General features: G+C 33.8%; 2 protein-coding genes and 1 pseudogene across 2 annotated transcripts; 1 reads left to right on the forward strand and 2 right to left on the reverse strand.

Moving 5' to 3' along the window:
• Window positions 1–1,014, reverse strand: part of LOC109353091 — a 1,687-nt pseudogene extending 673 nt beyond the window's left edge.
• LOC109351596 (inner membrane protein PPF-1, chloroplastic-like) lies at window positions 5,049–10,603 on the forward strand. The gene is made up of 11 exons (XM_019593093.1): window positions 5,049–5,469; window positions 6,317–6,427; window positions 6,701–6,775; window positions 6,923–6,983; window positions 7,302–7,375; window positions 7,480–7,584; window positions 8,540–8,647; window positions 8,723–8,826; window positions 9,347–9,475; window positions 9,558–9,681; window positions 10,369–10,603. The coding sequence occupies exons 1-11, from the start codon at window positions 5,158–5,160 to the stop codon at window positions 10,474–10,476; spliced, it is 1,311 nt and encodes a 436-aa protein (XP_019448638.1). The 5' UTR covers window positions 5,049–5,157; the 3' UTR covers window positions 10,477–10,603.
• Window positions 10,753–12,002, reverse strand: LOC109351597 (CLAVATA3/ESR (CLE)-related protein 46). Its single transcript, XM_019593094.1, has 3 exons — window positions 11,646–12,002; window positions 11,379–11,440; window positions 10,753–11,283 (listed from the first exon to the last, which is right to left on the reverse strand). Exons 1-3 carry the CDS (start codon window positions 11,752–11,754, stop codon window positions 11,206–11,208), a joined length of 249 nt encoding a protein of 82 aa, XP_019448639.1. The 5' UTR covers window positions 11,755–12,002; the 3' UTR covers window positions 10,753–11,205.

The following is a 12,295-nucleotide window of genomic DNA, read 5'->3' on the forward strand; positions in this document are numbered from 1 at the left end:
TATATATATATATATATATATATATACTTCATTAAGATGAGTTGGATTCTTTCTTTTTTACTTATTATTACAAATATATTTTTTGTTTTAACTTCTAGTTCTAACTTACCATACATAACAAATACATTTGCATGAAGAACTAGATTGGCTATTGAATAATTCAGTTCCAGGAGGAGAGAAATGGATGAAGATATGATAAAAAAAGAAGAAAAATGAATGTTTGACCCAACCAACCATTTTGAGAAATTGGTGTAGTGAAAATGGCCTGTGGCCTATGAAGAAAGCGATCGAAATAAGCGATAGTTTCTTGCTTCTGCTTCTGTCTTTGCCTGGCCTTATGATTCTGAAACCAGTAGAAGACATTCTTGCCTTCGATGTGACCATACACCCTGAGCCTTGCAGTTATGTTCTGTATCTCCTCAGCACTTGGAGTTCTTATTCCTTGCTTATATAAATTCTCCAACATACTTATCTGTTCTTTTGTTGGGTTCCATCTTGAACTCCCACTTGACCCTCCCACTTCCTCATTCTCATTATGACTATGACCATTATTATCACTCTCCATTAAAATTACTCTGATATAAATGAACCTTGTTCCTTCTCAAGCTAATACTCCTTTTATAGAGTGATAATAATGAGATGAGAGAGTTGAGTGTTGAGAGAGTGAGAGAGGGGATTAACATGCGTATTATTTTTGGTGCAGAACATGTCTGAAAACATGGCGGTTAGCGGCAGAGAGAGAAAGATATTTGGCTTAGGTTTCGTCGTCTTCGTTATAAGACGTGTAGAATTTTGACAAGAAGACAATAATTGCAAAAATGGCCCCCCTTGGTTAACCAGTATTCACTTTGATTTTGGTGCATGGATAGATGTAGATTTAACGACGGTGATTAAGGTTAACACTGATTTCTTTCTCTCTTTTTTATGAGTCCATAATGTCTTATATCTCGGGAATGACAGAGAGAAGGGGAAGAACGTAGGTTACGCCATTGAAGGAAAGGAAGGGCAAAATGGTCAATAGAGGAAAAAGTACATCCGGTTGGGTTGGTTGTAACTTGTAAGGTGTAGGTAAGAGCTAGGCTTTGGGAATTGAAGTGATAGCAGATAGGTTCAGTTAAGAGATATGAAGTTTAGACGTTTAGCTCTCTAGCTAGGTTGAAGGTGACTGTCAAGACATGCATGGTGGGTGTTTTAGTAATAATCCTCCTTTCATGCATGATTCTCAACAGAAAGTTGATGTTGGACGTACGCGCCATAAATTGATCGACGGTCAACGAAATGTAGGGAGCAAAAGACATGATAGGCGAGGGGGTCCTCATGCTATTCAATGTTCAATTGATGCGGAATAACGGGCTTTTGCGCTGACTATGATGCTATCTTCATCTCGAATGTAGTAATGCATTCACAGTATTCTTTTATTAAATATTATATATATGTTTTTTTATTAAAATGTTGTTGATGTGTAACATATTATATGTGGACATGAACTAATTTATCTCATTATAGAAAAACTTGTACATAGATATATACAACACGTTATATTTAGAAATAAATGTATTTATGTTTTTCTCTGATGTTATTTATGATTAAATTTTAATTTGAACTAAATTTTTAATGTGTTATGACTGTTATCCATATTTTATTGATTGTCTTTAATTATATATATACACATCTTCACACAAGTTTTTCTCCTCAAAATGTTTTGTCCTCTTTTAGAGATACAAAACTTAATTACAATATATTATTATTAAATTAAGTTGTTATTTATTACATTACTTTTCACCTCTTATTTCTCCCTTCATTACAAGAATGAGATAAGGATTAAATGAAAATATTTAGTCAAAATATACTAAACTAATTACACCATTTATTAATTTATATGTATAATCTTAAACATAATCATTCGGTTATAAAAATTGGCTTAGATATACTAGTCTAATCACTTCAACATTGAAGCAAACACCTAACTAGTATGAACCTCTCATCTAATTGGTTTTAATCAAAATCATAATTACTCATTTCGACTCGATTCATTTAAAAATATTTATTTGGATAGTCAGAATGGTTGGACTAATCGAATCAATAAAATATTTATAAAAAATAACAACCAAAAGGAGAACATGAAGTGTTGTTTGTATTTCTAACTTGATTTGTTATAGAAAATGGGGAGTGTTAATATTTGTGTTTTGAGACTATTCCTTAAAAATTCAAATAAAGTAATTATATAATTATATGAATTTAATATTTAGGTCTAATATTAGTGTATAATTTATTATTCAGGTGTTACTATTGACTATAAAATAAAAGTAATACACGTGAATAATTAATAATATATCAACCAATGAGACATAAATGTTAGACTAAAAACATATGTGTGTAATAGGTAGACAAATCTTCGGTTAATATACTAACGTATTCGAGTTTAGTTTTCTTTATATAATAAGTTGAAACTTACAATTCGTTTTGTATTCCTCAAATAGGATATAGTTTCCGCACACAAATTAACAAAAGCCATAGTAAAAATATAGATGTAATGGGTGTTGTCTATTTTATTGTACTACTACTGCACAATTTCTCCAATGAGGATTATGAATATTGAAGTGCCGCAACCTCTGATTGTGATTGGAGTCTCGTGAAGTGAGGAACGCAGAGCAGGCAGAGGCATGGAGTGCATGGTTTGGAGAAAAAGATGAACCAATCCCTTCGCCGTGTTCTGCTGCTTTTGGCAACGAATTCGATGCAGATTGGTCAAACCATGTTTGCTTCCTCACTTCTCAATTGGGATTCAAGGTGGACCAAAATATAATTCAAAAGATCCCATCCACGCTCCTCAAAACACTTTTGGTTCCATGCATTCTTTATTTTTTTTCCCCTCTGAACCATCAAAACGGAACTACACTCACAAATATTAGAATTTAACTTACACAATCGTTAAACTAAAACAAACTCCTTCACCAAAAAACATAATTTAATTGTTTGTTATATAATTCTATTTAAAAGCACTTTGGTTAATTTATTTTAAAACATGTTTGTTAGCTTATTTAAAGATGATGTATCATAATATGTTTTTAAATGGACTTAAAAGATTTTTTTTTTTATAGGTCACCATGAGCCTTAATTTTTTAAAACACGTAAAAGATATGAAATATTGGAACATGTGTTGGAACCTATTTTTTTGGTACAATGAAATAAAATAACAGAAACTAAAGCTTCTACAAGATGGACATCACTCCTATAGGAGGGGAGTCCCAGATTCTAAGTCCCAATGGAGATCCAAATGTAATATGATTTTTCATCATATTTGTCTCTGTATATATATATATATATATATGATGCAGACGAACATCCCAATTTCTCCTAACCAAACCACAAATGTTATGAAGCACGCAAATAATAAGATCAGTGTGAATTTGCACCTTACCAACAATAACATGGATTGCTTCAAGGCAGTCAATCTCCAAAATAATTTGTTGACGACCAAATTCCAAGTCAGCTCGAGACCATGATTAACAGTCAGAAGGTCAGTTAGGATAAAAGTTCTAGTCTCAAAGTTCCCACGGAACCTAGTTAACCAAAGACCTAAATGAATGCGGATAACATCACCTACACCAATCGCTTGATCTTGTAGACTGTAGCTACCATCAACAATAAGCTTAGTTTCTCCAACTTCTAGACGATACTAATGGACACTCAACAAGGTTGCTTCATTCGAAATAGTATCAATTGCACACCAATATGTGAAAGATTGTTTAGACTAGAAGGTTTGTTCATTGAATCCAAGACGACGCCACAAGATGGATGAGTTTCTGCAATCTCTGAACGTGTGGAGAAGGTCTTCAATTGCAGTGTTGCACTTTTCGTATATATGAGTATTACACATTTTTCTCCTGAAACGGAGAGTTAGTAGCAAAAATTATGAACAGAAAGCCATAAAAGACACTTAATGTTTCCAAAGACATGTATTCTCCACAATCAACTCCGATGATTATGAGAAGGAGTATGATCCTCATTACTTTTGGGCCACCAATACCTCAAATTAGTTGTATAACATCCATATGTGTTGTCACCCCAAAACCAGTCGCTAGAATTAAGAGAAGACGTCCACACATGAATGGTAAGAATAAGATCCTTCATATGGTTAGGAAGTAAGGTGTAGACCAGACTAAGGTCCCACGAAAGATCTCTCTATAAATCTTTCACCCGCAGCTGAGTATCACAAATATTCACAAAATCCACTATATGACAAAGTTTACCCATACTCATCCAGATTGATGTGTATGACTTATTTCTATCGCACTCATTAGTCAACCGTTTTTTTCGTTTTTTAAAATTATAATAAGTTGGAAGACTGTATAGATAAAAAGTTGATAGTGTTAATAGCTTTATCTTAAAATTTGAGAAAATGATGTATGAACTAACACTATAGGAATTTCATACATTATTACTGTATTATCTATCATTCATATTTAATTATTATTGACTTTTAAAAAAATTAATTTAAATGAATGATGAATAATATAATGACTATATAGAAATGTATAAATATTACATTCATAAAATTCAACTAATGATTATAAAGAAATTACAATTGGCACCAGCTATATGAATAGGAAAAAAATAAATAGTTATGGGTGCACTTTTTCTTCATATAACTCACTAATTAAGTAGAAGTTTCTACTCATTATTTTAGCATAAGCATAGTTATGCTATAAAACATTAGTTTACTAATATAATGTTTCATTATATCATAGAAAGATTAAAATGTTAATAATTTGATTCTTATAAATAACACTTGTTGAAAGAAATTGCGTTAAACCCAAAATGGATTTTAGTTCATTACAAAAAAGAAAGGCAAAGTGAAACAATTAATAATAAAAAAAGAGTAAGTACAATGAAGTGATTAACTACTTAGTAAGGTGAATTTATATGAGATACCTGCAATTACCATATAACCCCGAAACTTACTACGTGTCATTCAGTCAGTGGCTGAAAATCATATGGAAAATCTAAACTAACCGTCGAAAGCCTTGTTCTGTGGCGAGTCATAAAAGGATAATTGGGAAATATCCTCTCATTCCAACCTCTAATCGTTATCTGTGATGAGAAGAAGCTGAAGCCAAAGCTGAAGCTGAAGCGTGTGTTCAATTTCCTTTACACATGGCGAAGACACTGATTTCGTATTCATCTTCATTCATAGGAACACCGCTTCCTTCATTTCCTCGTCACTTCCACCACCGCACAACCACTAAAGTTAACTTCAGCTTCCACCATATTTCTCCAATTCAATCCATACATAACTCCATAGATTTCACCGAAATTGTTGCAAGAACTGAAGGCCTTCTATACACGCTCGCCGACGCCACCGTCGTAGCAGCAGATTCGGTTACAGCAGCTTCCGGCGATGCCACTGCTCAGAAGAACGGAGGCTGGTTCGGTTTTATCTCCGAAGCCATGGAATTTGTTCTTAAGGTAATTGTTGATAAAATTTACAGAGCTGAATGTATGAAACTAGCTCAATTAGTTATTAACTATCACGCTATACTGTAAAAGTAGTCTTTACTATTTCCGTGCTCGTTAAGATTGATCTAGTTTTGTGGCTGCTCGTTAAGAGAGGAGTGGAGAGTTGGATTTAACATATCAAGTTTTCAAGAGCTGATATGATAATTTTTGCAGGGGAAGTCTTTATTGTTTACATTTTAGCTATGAATTTGATTAAGAAGTTGAAATTATCGTACATTTATTAACAATAATGACATTTTTTTGTTACATGGGGTCAAAATGTCCAATACTGTGTTGGATGACTAGTCAAACTATACAAGATAGGATTATGAATGAATGCATTAAAGAGAAAGTTGAGATAACTCACGTTGTAGTTAAGATGATAAAATTACATCTCACGTGGTTTGCTTATGTATGGAGAAGACCGATAAATACCCTATAAGTAGAGAAAATCAAATGGAGGCTAGTTCAATATCGAGAGGCAGAGACATGCCAAGAAAAACTGTAAGCAAAACAATTAAGAATGACTTAGAAACCAACACTTTGCCAATGAACATAATTTATAATAAAATATCATGACATCATTTGATACATATACTTGGAGTTGGAACGATTAAAGCTATATATCCCGAATGGTTTTGCAAGAAATCCTTCATTTTTATGTTTCTACGATCCAGTACTCCATTTTTATGTTTCTACAATCCATTATATGCTAACACTTTGGTAGGAGTTAGCATTCTATAATTGGAAATGTTTGCCTGCAGTTATTCGAGTGCTTGTGTTTTAGATGTTATGTCATGGTTATTGTTTTGTTTAGGTGCTAAAGGACGGTCTTACAGCAGTGCACGTGCCTTACTCATATGGATTTGCTATTATATTGCTTACTCTCATTGTTAAGGCTGCTACACTTCCATTGACAAAGCAACAGGTTGGTGCAAACTACAGCAATTTTCTAGAGCCAATTATGGGAGGCAAAAGTTACTAATTTGCTGAAATCCTTAAATTCTGTGAATTACTTGATTTGAAATAGTTTTCTCCCTTAATATGCAAGGAATATGTTGTTCTTCAAAGCCTGAGATATTTCTTCTTCAGAACAATATGAGCAAACAATAAATGAATACGAACTTCCAATCATATGAAATTTAACATGTATGCTACACTTGACTACAATAGGTGCTGATTTTGTCAAATATATATTTAGGTTGAATCAACACTGGCTATGCAAAATCTTCAACCAAAACTTAAGGCCATTCAAGCAAGATATGCTGGCAACCAGGTGAGCGGTGTTGTTGGTTTTTAAGTCCCCATTTTGATCTCAAGTAGCTCCAATTTGATCTCAAGTAATATTTTTTGTTTGATTGTTTTACCTTTAATCATGGCATGATTCTTTCTAAACTATTCGTTATCTTGCCCTCTTTTTAAGGAAAGAATACAACTTGAGACATCAAGGCTATATAGCCAGGCTGGGGTTAACCCATTGGCAGGTACTTTTTACCTGTTTTCCCCCCTCTTCGTCTCACCACTGGTTCATAGTTCTGTATTAGTGCATTGGCATATAATGCTAACAGTCTAACAGTGCCTAAAAAATCATAAACTGGTTGTGGATGACCAAAGAATATGGTTTTGAAGAATGGTTGCTTGGCAAAAGTATTATTTTTTAATTTTGTTTTATTCATCATATTGTTCCTCAGCCTCTCTTTTAACACTGGCAATACTATCTTAGTTAGGATTCGTTACATTTTCTATACGCATACTGACATACAGCCCCTGCTTTTACTGGAATGTGCCACCATTCTGTATAGGTTGTTTACCAACTTTGGCTACAATTCCAGTGTGGATTGGTCTCTACCAAGCTTTATCAAATGTGGCAAATGAGGTGATCATATGTATAAACTTTGTAATTTGAGTGGAGACTTTGATGGGTGAATAATACACAGAAAATATGTTTTTTGCTAATTTTGGAAAATCCTAAATTTGAAGGGACTATTAACAGAAGGTTTCCTTTGGATCCCATCTTTGGGTGGCCCTACTTCCATTGCAGCTAGGCAGAGTGGAGCTGGAATTTCTTGGCTTTTTCCATTTGTGGTAAGAAATATATCCTTTCGCCTAATTCATGAAATAATAATTTCCATTTGGTCATTTCCCCCCTCATTACAGCCATTTCGATACAAATTCTTGTTTACTGCTGGGAATTCAATTTTTTTGGGGGATGGTGGTAGGTCTGCTTGCCATGATATGTGTGTGGTTGCTTTTTATCTGATATGCATTATTGTAGCACTCACTCTTCTTAGATTTTAGTAAATATTCAATATAGTTTGTTAAGCTTTGACTCCAGCTATGATTGAATATGGGTATTTTTTCTGCTAGTTTTCATCTGGACAATCTAGATTTAGTAATCTTGATAAGTGTGAGTGAGATAAGTCTCACATTGAGGAGGAAAGTGATTGGATCATAAACCTAATATCATAAGGTTTTCGGTTGAGATGTGGTGTCCAGTATGCTTTGTGTTGTTCTACTTTGGCCCATTGCATACAAACTTCCCTGTTATTGGGCTACCCGGGGTTAACCAGTAAACCACTAAATCATTGTGCATGTTGGAATGTGTATTACTACATTGATTAATGATTTTTATGGATCTCAATTTATAAGCTGTGTTAGACTGAGTCGTGTGGTAAATCATGAATGATTGAGAAACTTGGAAGGTAACATTATATCCTTGAAGATGTATTTCTTTGATTGACTTGTTTTACTTATTTTATTTGTTTTTACTAGAAAAAAGGCTGCTTATTTTGCATGCTATCATGTGAGCTCACTTGTTTCTATTCATAAGGATATTAAAGAAATCAGAGTTTAATGCTCTGTCGTCCACTAATCATGATAACCTGAAAGATGACACACATAATGAAGAAATATTAAGTAATAGATGGAATGTTCACTTCTGCCAGCCATTAATAGTTGCAAATAAATGGCAAAGGTTCTATGCTGATGTTGTCCGTTTTTTAATCATTATTTAGTATTGTAATAAATGTCTGTTTTACAGGATGGTCATCCACCATTGGGTTGGCAAGATACTGCAGCATATCTTGTTTTACCTATTCTTCTTGTTGTTTCTCAATTTGTTTCAATGGAAATCATGAAACCACCTCAGGTAAATACATCAATTCTCCTTGCGTTTCAATTTTTATTGTTTACAAGGCAGGTCTAAACGGATTCTTTTTTACAGACAAATGATCCTAATCAGAAGAATTCACTTCTGATTTTAAAGTTTCTTCCTCTCATGATTGGTTACTTCTCACTGTCTGTCCCATCAGGGCTTACAATTTACTGGTTAGTTTCTCACAAACTTTATTTTAGAAGTTCTTTCGCGTCAAGTTTTCTCTCTCCATATTTTGTCATAACTTTCAGCATTTTTTAGCCGATGGGTTTCAGTTGTATTTTTATTGTACTCTATCTAAATTCAACTGGCCAGAAAATTTATTAAATCATATCCATATAATTTTCCTTGTATTTGTGTCGCCACGTAGATTTGTGATACAGCATTATGACGTCGTTCGATCCATGTAGCCGACCCCACCTAGTTGGACTATGGTTGTTGTTGTTGTTGTTGTTGTCATTTTCCTTATATTTTTGAAACAATATCCTTGATATGCCTGCCTGATGTGTGCTACAAAATCATACAGAAAACATATGCCTGAGAACTTACATTTGTATTTGCTTTCTAATGACCAAATTTGTGTTTGGCATGGAAGATGGTTATGACTTATGACAACATTTATGGCATGCTTTCTTTGCTAATGGAAGTCAAGGAAACAATTTCACTGTTGCTTGATTTTCTATTTCTTGTTAGGTTTATAAACAATGTCCTGAGCACAGCTCAACAAGTATGGTTGCGCAAATTGGGAGGTGCAAAGCCTGTTGTGAATGAAAATGCTAGTGGAATTATCACTGCAGGACGTGCTAAAAGATCCGGTGAAAAGTAAGTGCCTTACTGTACAAGATTCATCCTAATTGTCCCAACTCCTCTGCGAATTTTCTTGTAACAAATTGGTGATCTACAGGTTTAGGCAGTTTAAAGATGAGGAGAAAAAGAAAAAGTCCACCAAAGCACTGCTGGTGGAAGAAGTTCAACCTCTAGATTCTGCTTCTGATTCTGACAACGACTCAAATGAAGGAAGTGACCAGGTACATATTCTGATACTATCGCAGGAAACATCCTTTAAAGTTCAACAGTATTTTTACAAGGATCAGTTTCTGACTATCCTTAATTTCCAATCATGACTAATATGAAATACCATGTTCATCCACCTGAATGATGAACTTCGGTCTCACACTGCATGTACGTTGCTCCATCTTCGTGACCAAGCTACCATGATACTAGGACAATGAGGGTAGAGATTAATTTAATAATGAATTCAAATTAAGTAGCTTATCTGTTAAATGCCTATCAATGTGGAAAGATATATGGCTGGTTTTTTAAGAGAAGTTCAGCCTTGGTAACATATTTCCTATACCGCACAGATTAACACGACTAGTGTGTCATTGTCTTGATTTGCTACTAACATGGGGGCCAAGATTTGAATTTTTACAAACTTTACATCATAGTTAAGGGAGTTGTTACTTCCACTTGGAATTGTGTCAACCATTGTGCTATCACAGTGATAGTTCTTCAATGTATGTTACTTGGTGTAATTGAAGAGTTCTGAAGTTTATAGTATATAAATTTGTGGAGCTGAGGCCCTTCTTCCTCCCCTCTTCATATTCCTTACTTTTAAAAAAGAAAATTGGACTTGGAATACTCTAAGACTGTGATTTGTGACTTTTATTTGTATCATTTTCCATAAATCTCCAACTCTAAGGAACTTTATACAGGGACAGGAAGTTGCAGAAGAATCTTATGCTTCTACAGTTAGCAAAGAGGTTCCAAGTTATTCTAGGGAAAGAAGAAGCAAGCGTTCAAAGCGGAAGCGCACTGTATAAAAGGACCACATACTGTTGTTTGTAGTTTATAGTGAGAGTCTTGTACATCTCAACAGATTGTAGCATTTTTGAATTGGCTATTAATTGAATATGTAATTTAATCCTGCAAAATATTGTTTCAATTAAAGTAATGCTTCACGTGTTTAAAGCAAATTGTCTTCTGACATATGCATAATTTCTACAGTTAAAAATTTCTTGCTGGAAACAGGAAGCATCACAACTTATATGACAGAAACACAGCAGGTTAGTATAATGCCAGTAACCCGAATCTGAATTTTCTTAATGTTAAAATCCAGTTGAAGGGCGAAGATGTTTCATTGTTTTAAAATAATATGAAACTGATTGGGGCAAAATTAAATCTAGGGATCGAAATAGATCTCAAAAGAGAGCTCAGGTTTTAAAATGGAGGATATTTTAGTTAAAGCCAATCGGTCTATGGTGTTAATGGCACTGCCTGTATGCCAACACACACTACTTCATTGTTAAGGTGTTGAAGAAGCGCTTTCAACACACTTAACAAACAGATCTTTGAAGCAAATTGAGATTTGATTACTTGAATAATGGCTTGTGAAATAAGAAAATTGAATTAAACACCATTTTGTACAAACACAATGCTCCAAAGTACAGAATTTCCAATCTACATGAATCCATAGATCTCCAATGCCTTCAGAGAAAACAGTTACTGATACCTCTACTGAATACTGATGCCTAGTTGGTGTTTCCCTCTCTTTATGGTTTAGATGGTGGGAAGCGATTCCCTATGGGGTTAGGCCCTGATGGTTTTTTATGAGTCACCTTTTCTTCAATCTGTGATTTTCATTGTACCAATAAGCATTTTGTCACAATATTTGTATGTAAAATGAACCAAAATGTAAATTAGCATAAGTGACTAATGTCCTTACATCATTGCCATGTCCAGCTGGTGGCTTTGGGATACTCTGTAAGGTTCTGAGCTTGAAATAATCTGCAGCCATGGATATGAAGTAAATTGATATGCAAATATTTACAACAACCATTGCATAGTCTACATATGCTTTTCAAGTTAAACGAACAAAAACTACAAAACTAACATCTCAGCAAAATAGAACCACTTCAAACTCTTAACATATATGTAAAAGTTTTTCTTATTCAAAGTAGTTCAGAGCTATTTGCTTGAGAATATGAAATACCTGATTGAGTAGCTTGAACATTAGCAGTAACATGATTGAGAGCAGAAGCTGCAAGAAGCAGACATGCAAAGAGAACATAGCCCATGATCTGTCCTCTCATCTTTGGCATATATCTTGATGGAGTTTGTCACGAGCACGTTGCAATTCTTATATGCTACGTGTTTTGGTATATATAATCATGACAAAACTTGAAATTTATGAGAGAATGTTTGTTAAAATATGTATTTATCCTCATTACAGATTGACTTCTTATCTGCTATCATTTCAGTTATCATTACTTCCATCATAATAATATTACAGGTACTTGCTATATTATTTTTCTATTCAGTTTTCTGTCGGTAAAATTTGAATCGTTATTTTGCTGTTTTTCTACATTTTTGTTACAAAAAAGTCAAAGGAATTATCACGTATACATGTATATCCTAACAGTGTATGTGTTTTTACACTATTATCCATCATTTATATGTTAACTCAGTAAAAGTAAAACAAATATGATGGGCTGATAGTATAAATTTTTTTACATTTAAACTCAAAATCAGAATCTAATTTTGAGCAATACTGTAGAGTAATGAACAGAAAATATGTTCCAAATGCGCTATAGCTAGCATTATAGACAACCACACTTAGACTTCAATCTTCTTCGGCTACTG

Source organism: Lupinus angustifolius, chromosome LG07 (assembly GCF_001865875.1).
Source record: "Lupinus angustifolius cultivar Tanjil chromosome LG07, LupAngTanjil_v1.0, whole genome shotgun sequence".
Taxonomy (NCBI): Eukaryota; Viridiplantae; Streptophyta; class Magnoliopsida; order Fabales; family Fabaceae; genus Lupinus; species Lupinus angustifolius.

Excerpts from the sequence above, each read along its gene's own strand:
- LOC109351596 (XM_019593093.1), top strand. The coding sequence starts at position 5,158 with ATGGCGAAGACACTGATTTCGTATTCATCTTCATTCATAGGAACACCG. Across the intron at positions 6,984-7,301 it reads TGGGGTTAACCCATTGGCAG|GTTGTTTACCAACTTTGGCT; the intron begins GTACTTTTTACC and ends CATTCTGTATAG. Across the intron at positions 8,648-8,722 it reads AAATCATGAAACCACCTCAG|ACAAATGATCCTAATCAGAA; the intron begins GTAAATACATCA and ends TCTTTTTTACAG.
- LOC109351597 (XM_019593094.1), bottom strand. The coding sequence starts at position 11,754 with ATGCCAAAGATGAGAGGACAGATCATGGGCTATGTTCTCTTTGCATGT. Across the intron at positions 11,441-11,645 it reads TGTTCAAGCTACTCAATCAG|ATTATTTCAAGCTCAGAACC; the intron begins GTATTTCATATT and ends CCATGGCTGCAG. Across the intron at positions 11,284-11,378 it reads CAGCTGGACATGGCAATGAT|ATTGAAGAAAAGGTGACTCA; the intron begins GTAAGGACATTA and ends TGAAAATCACAG.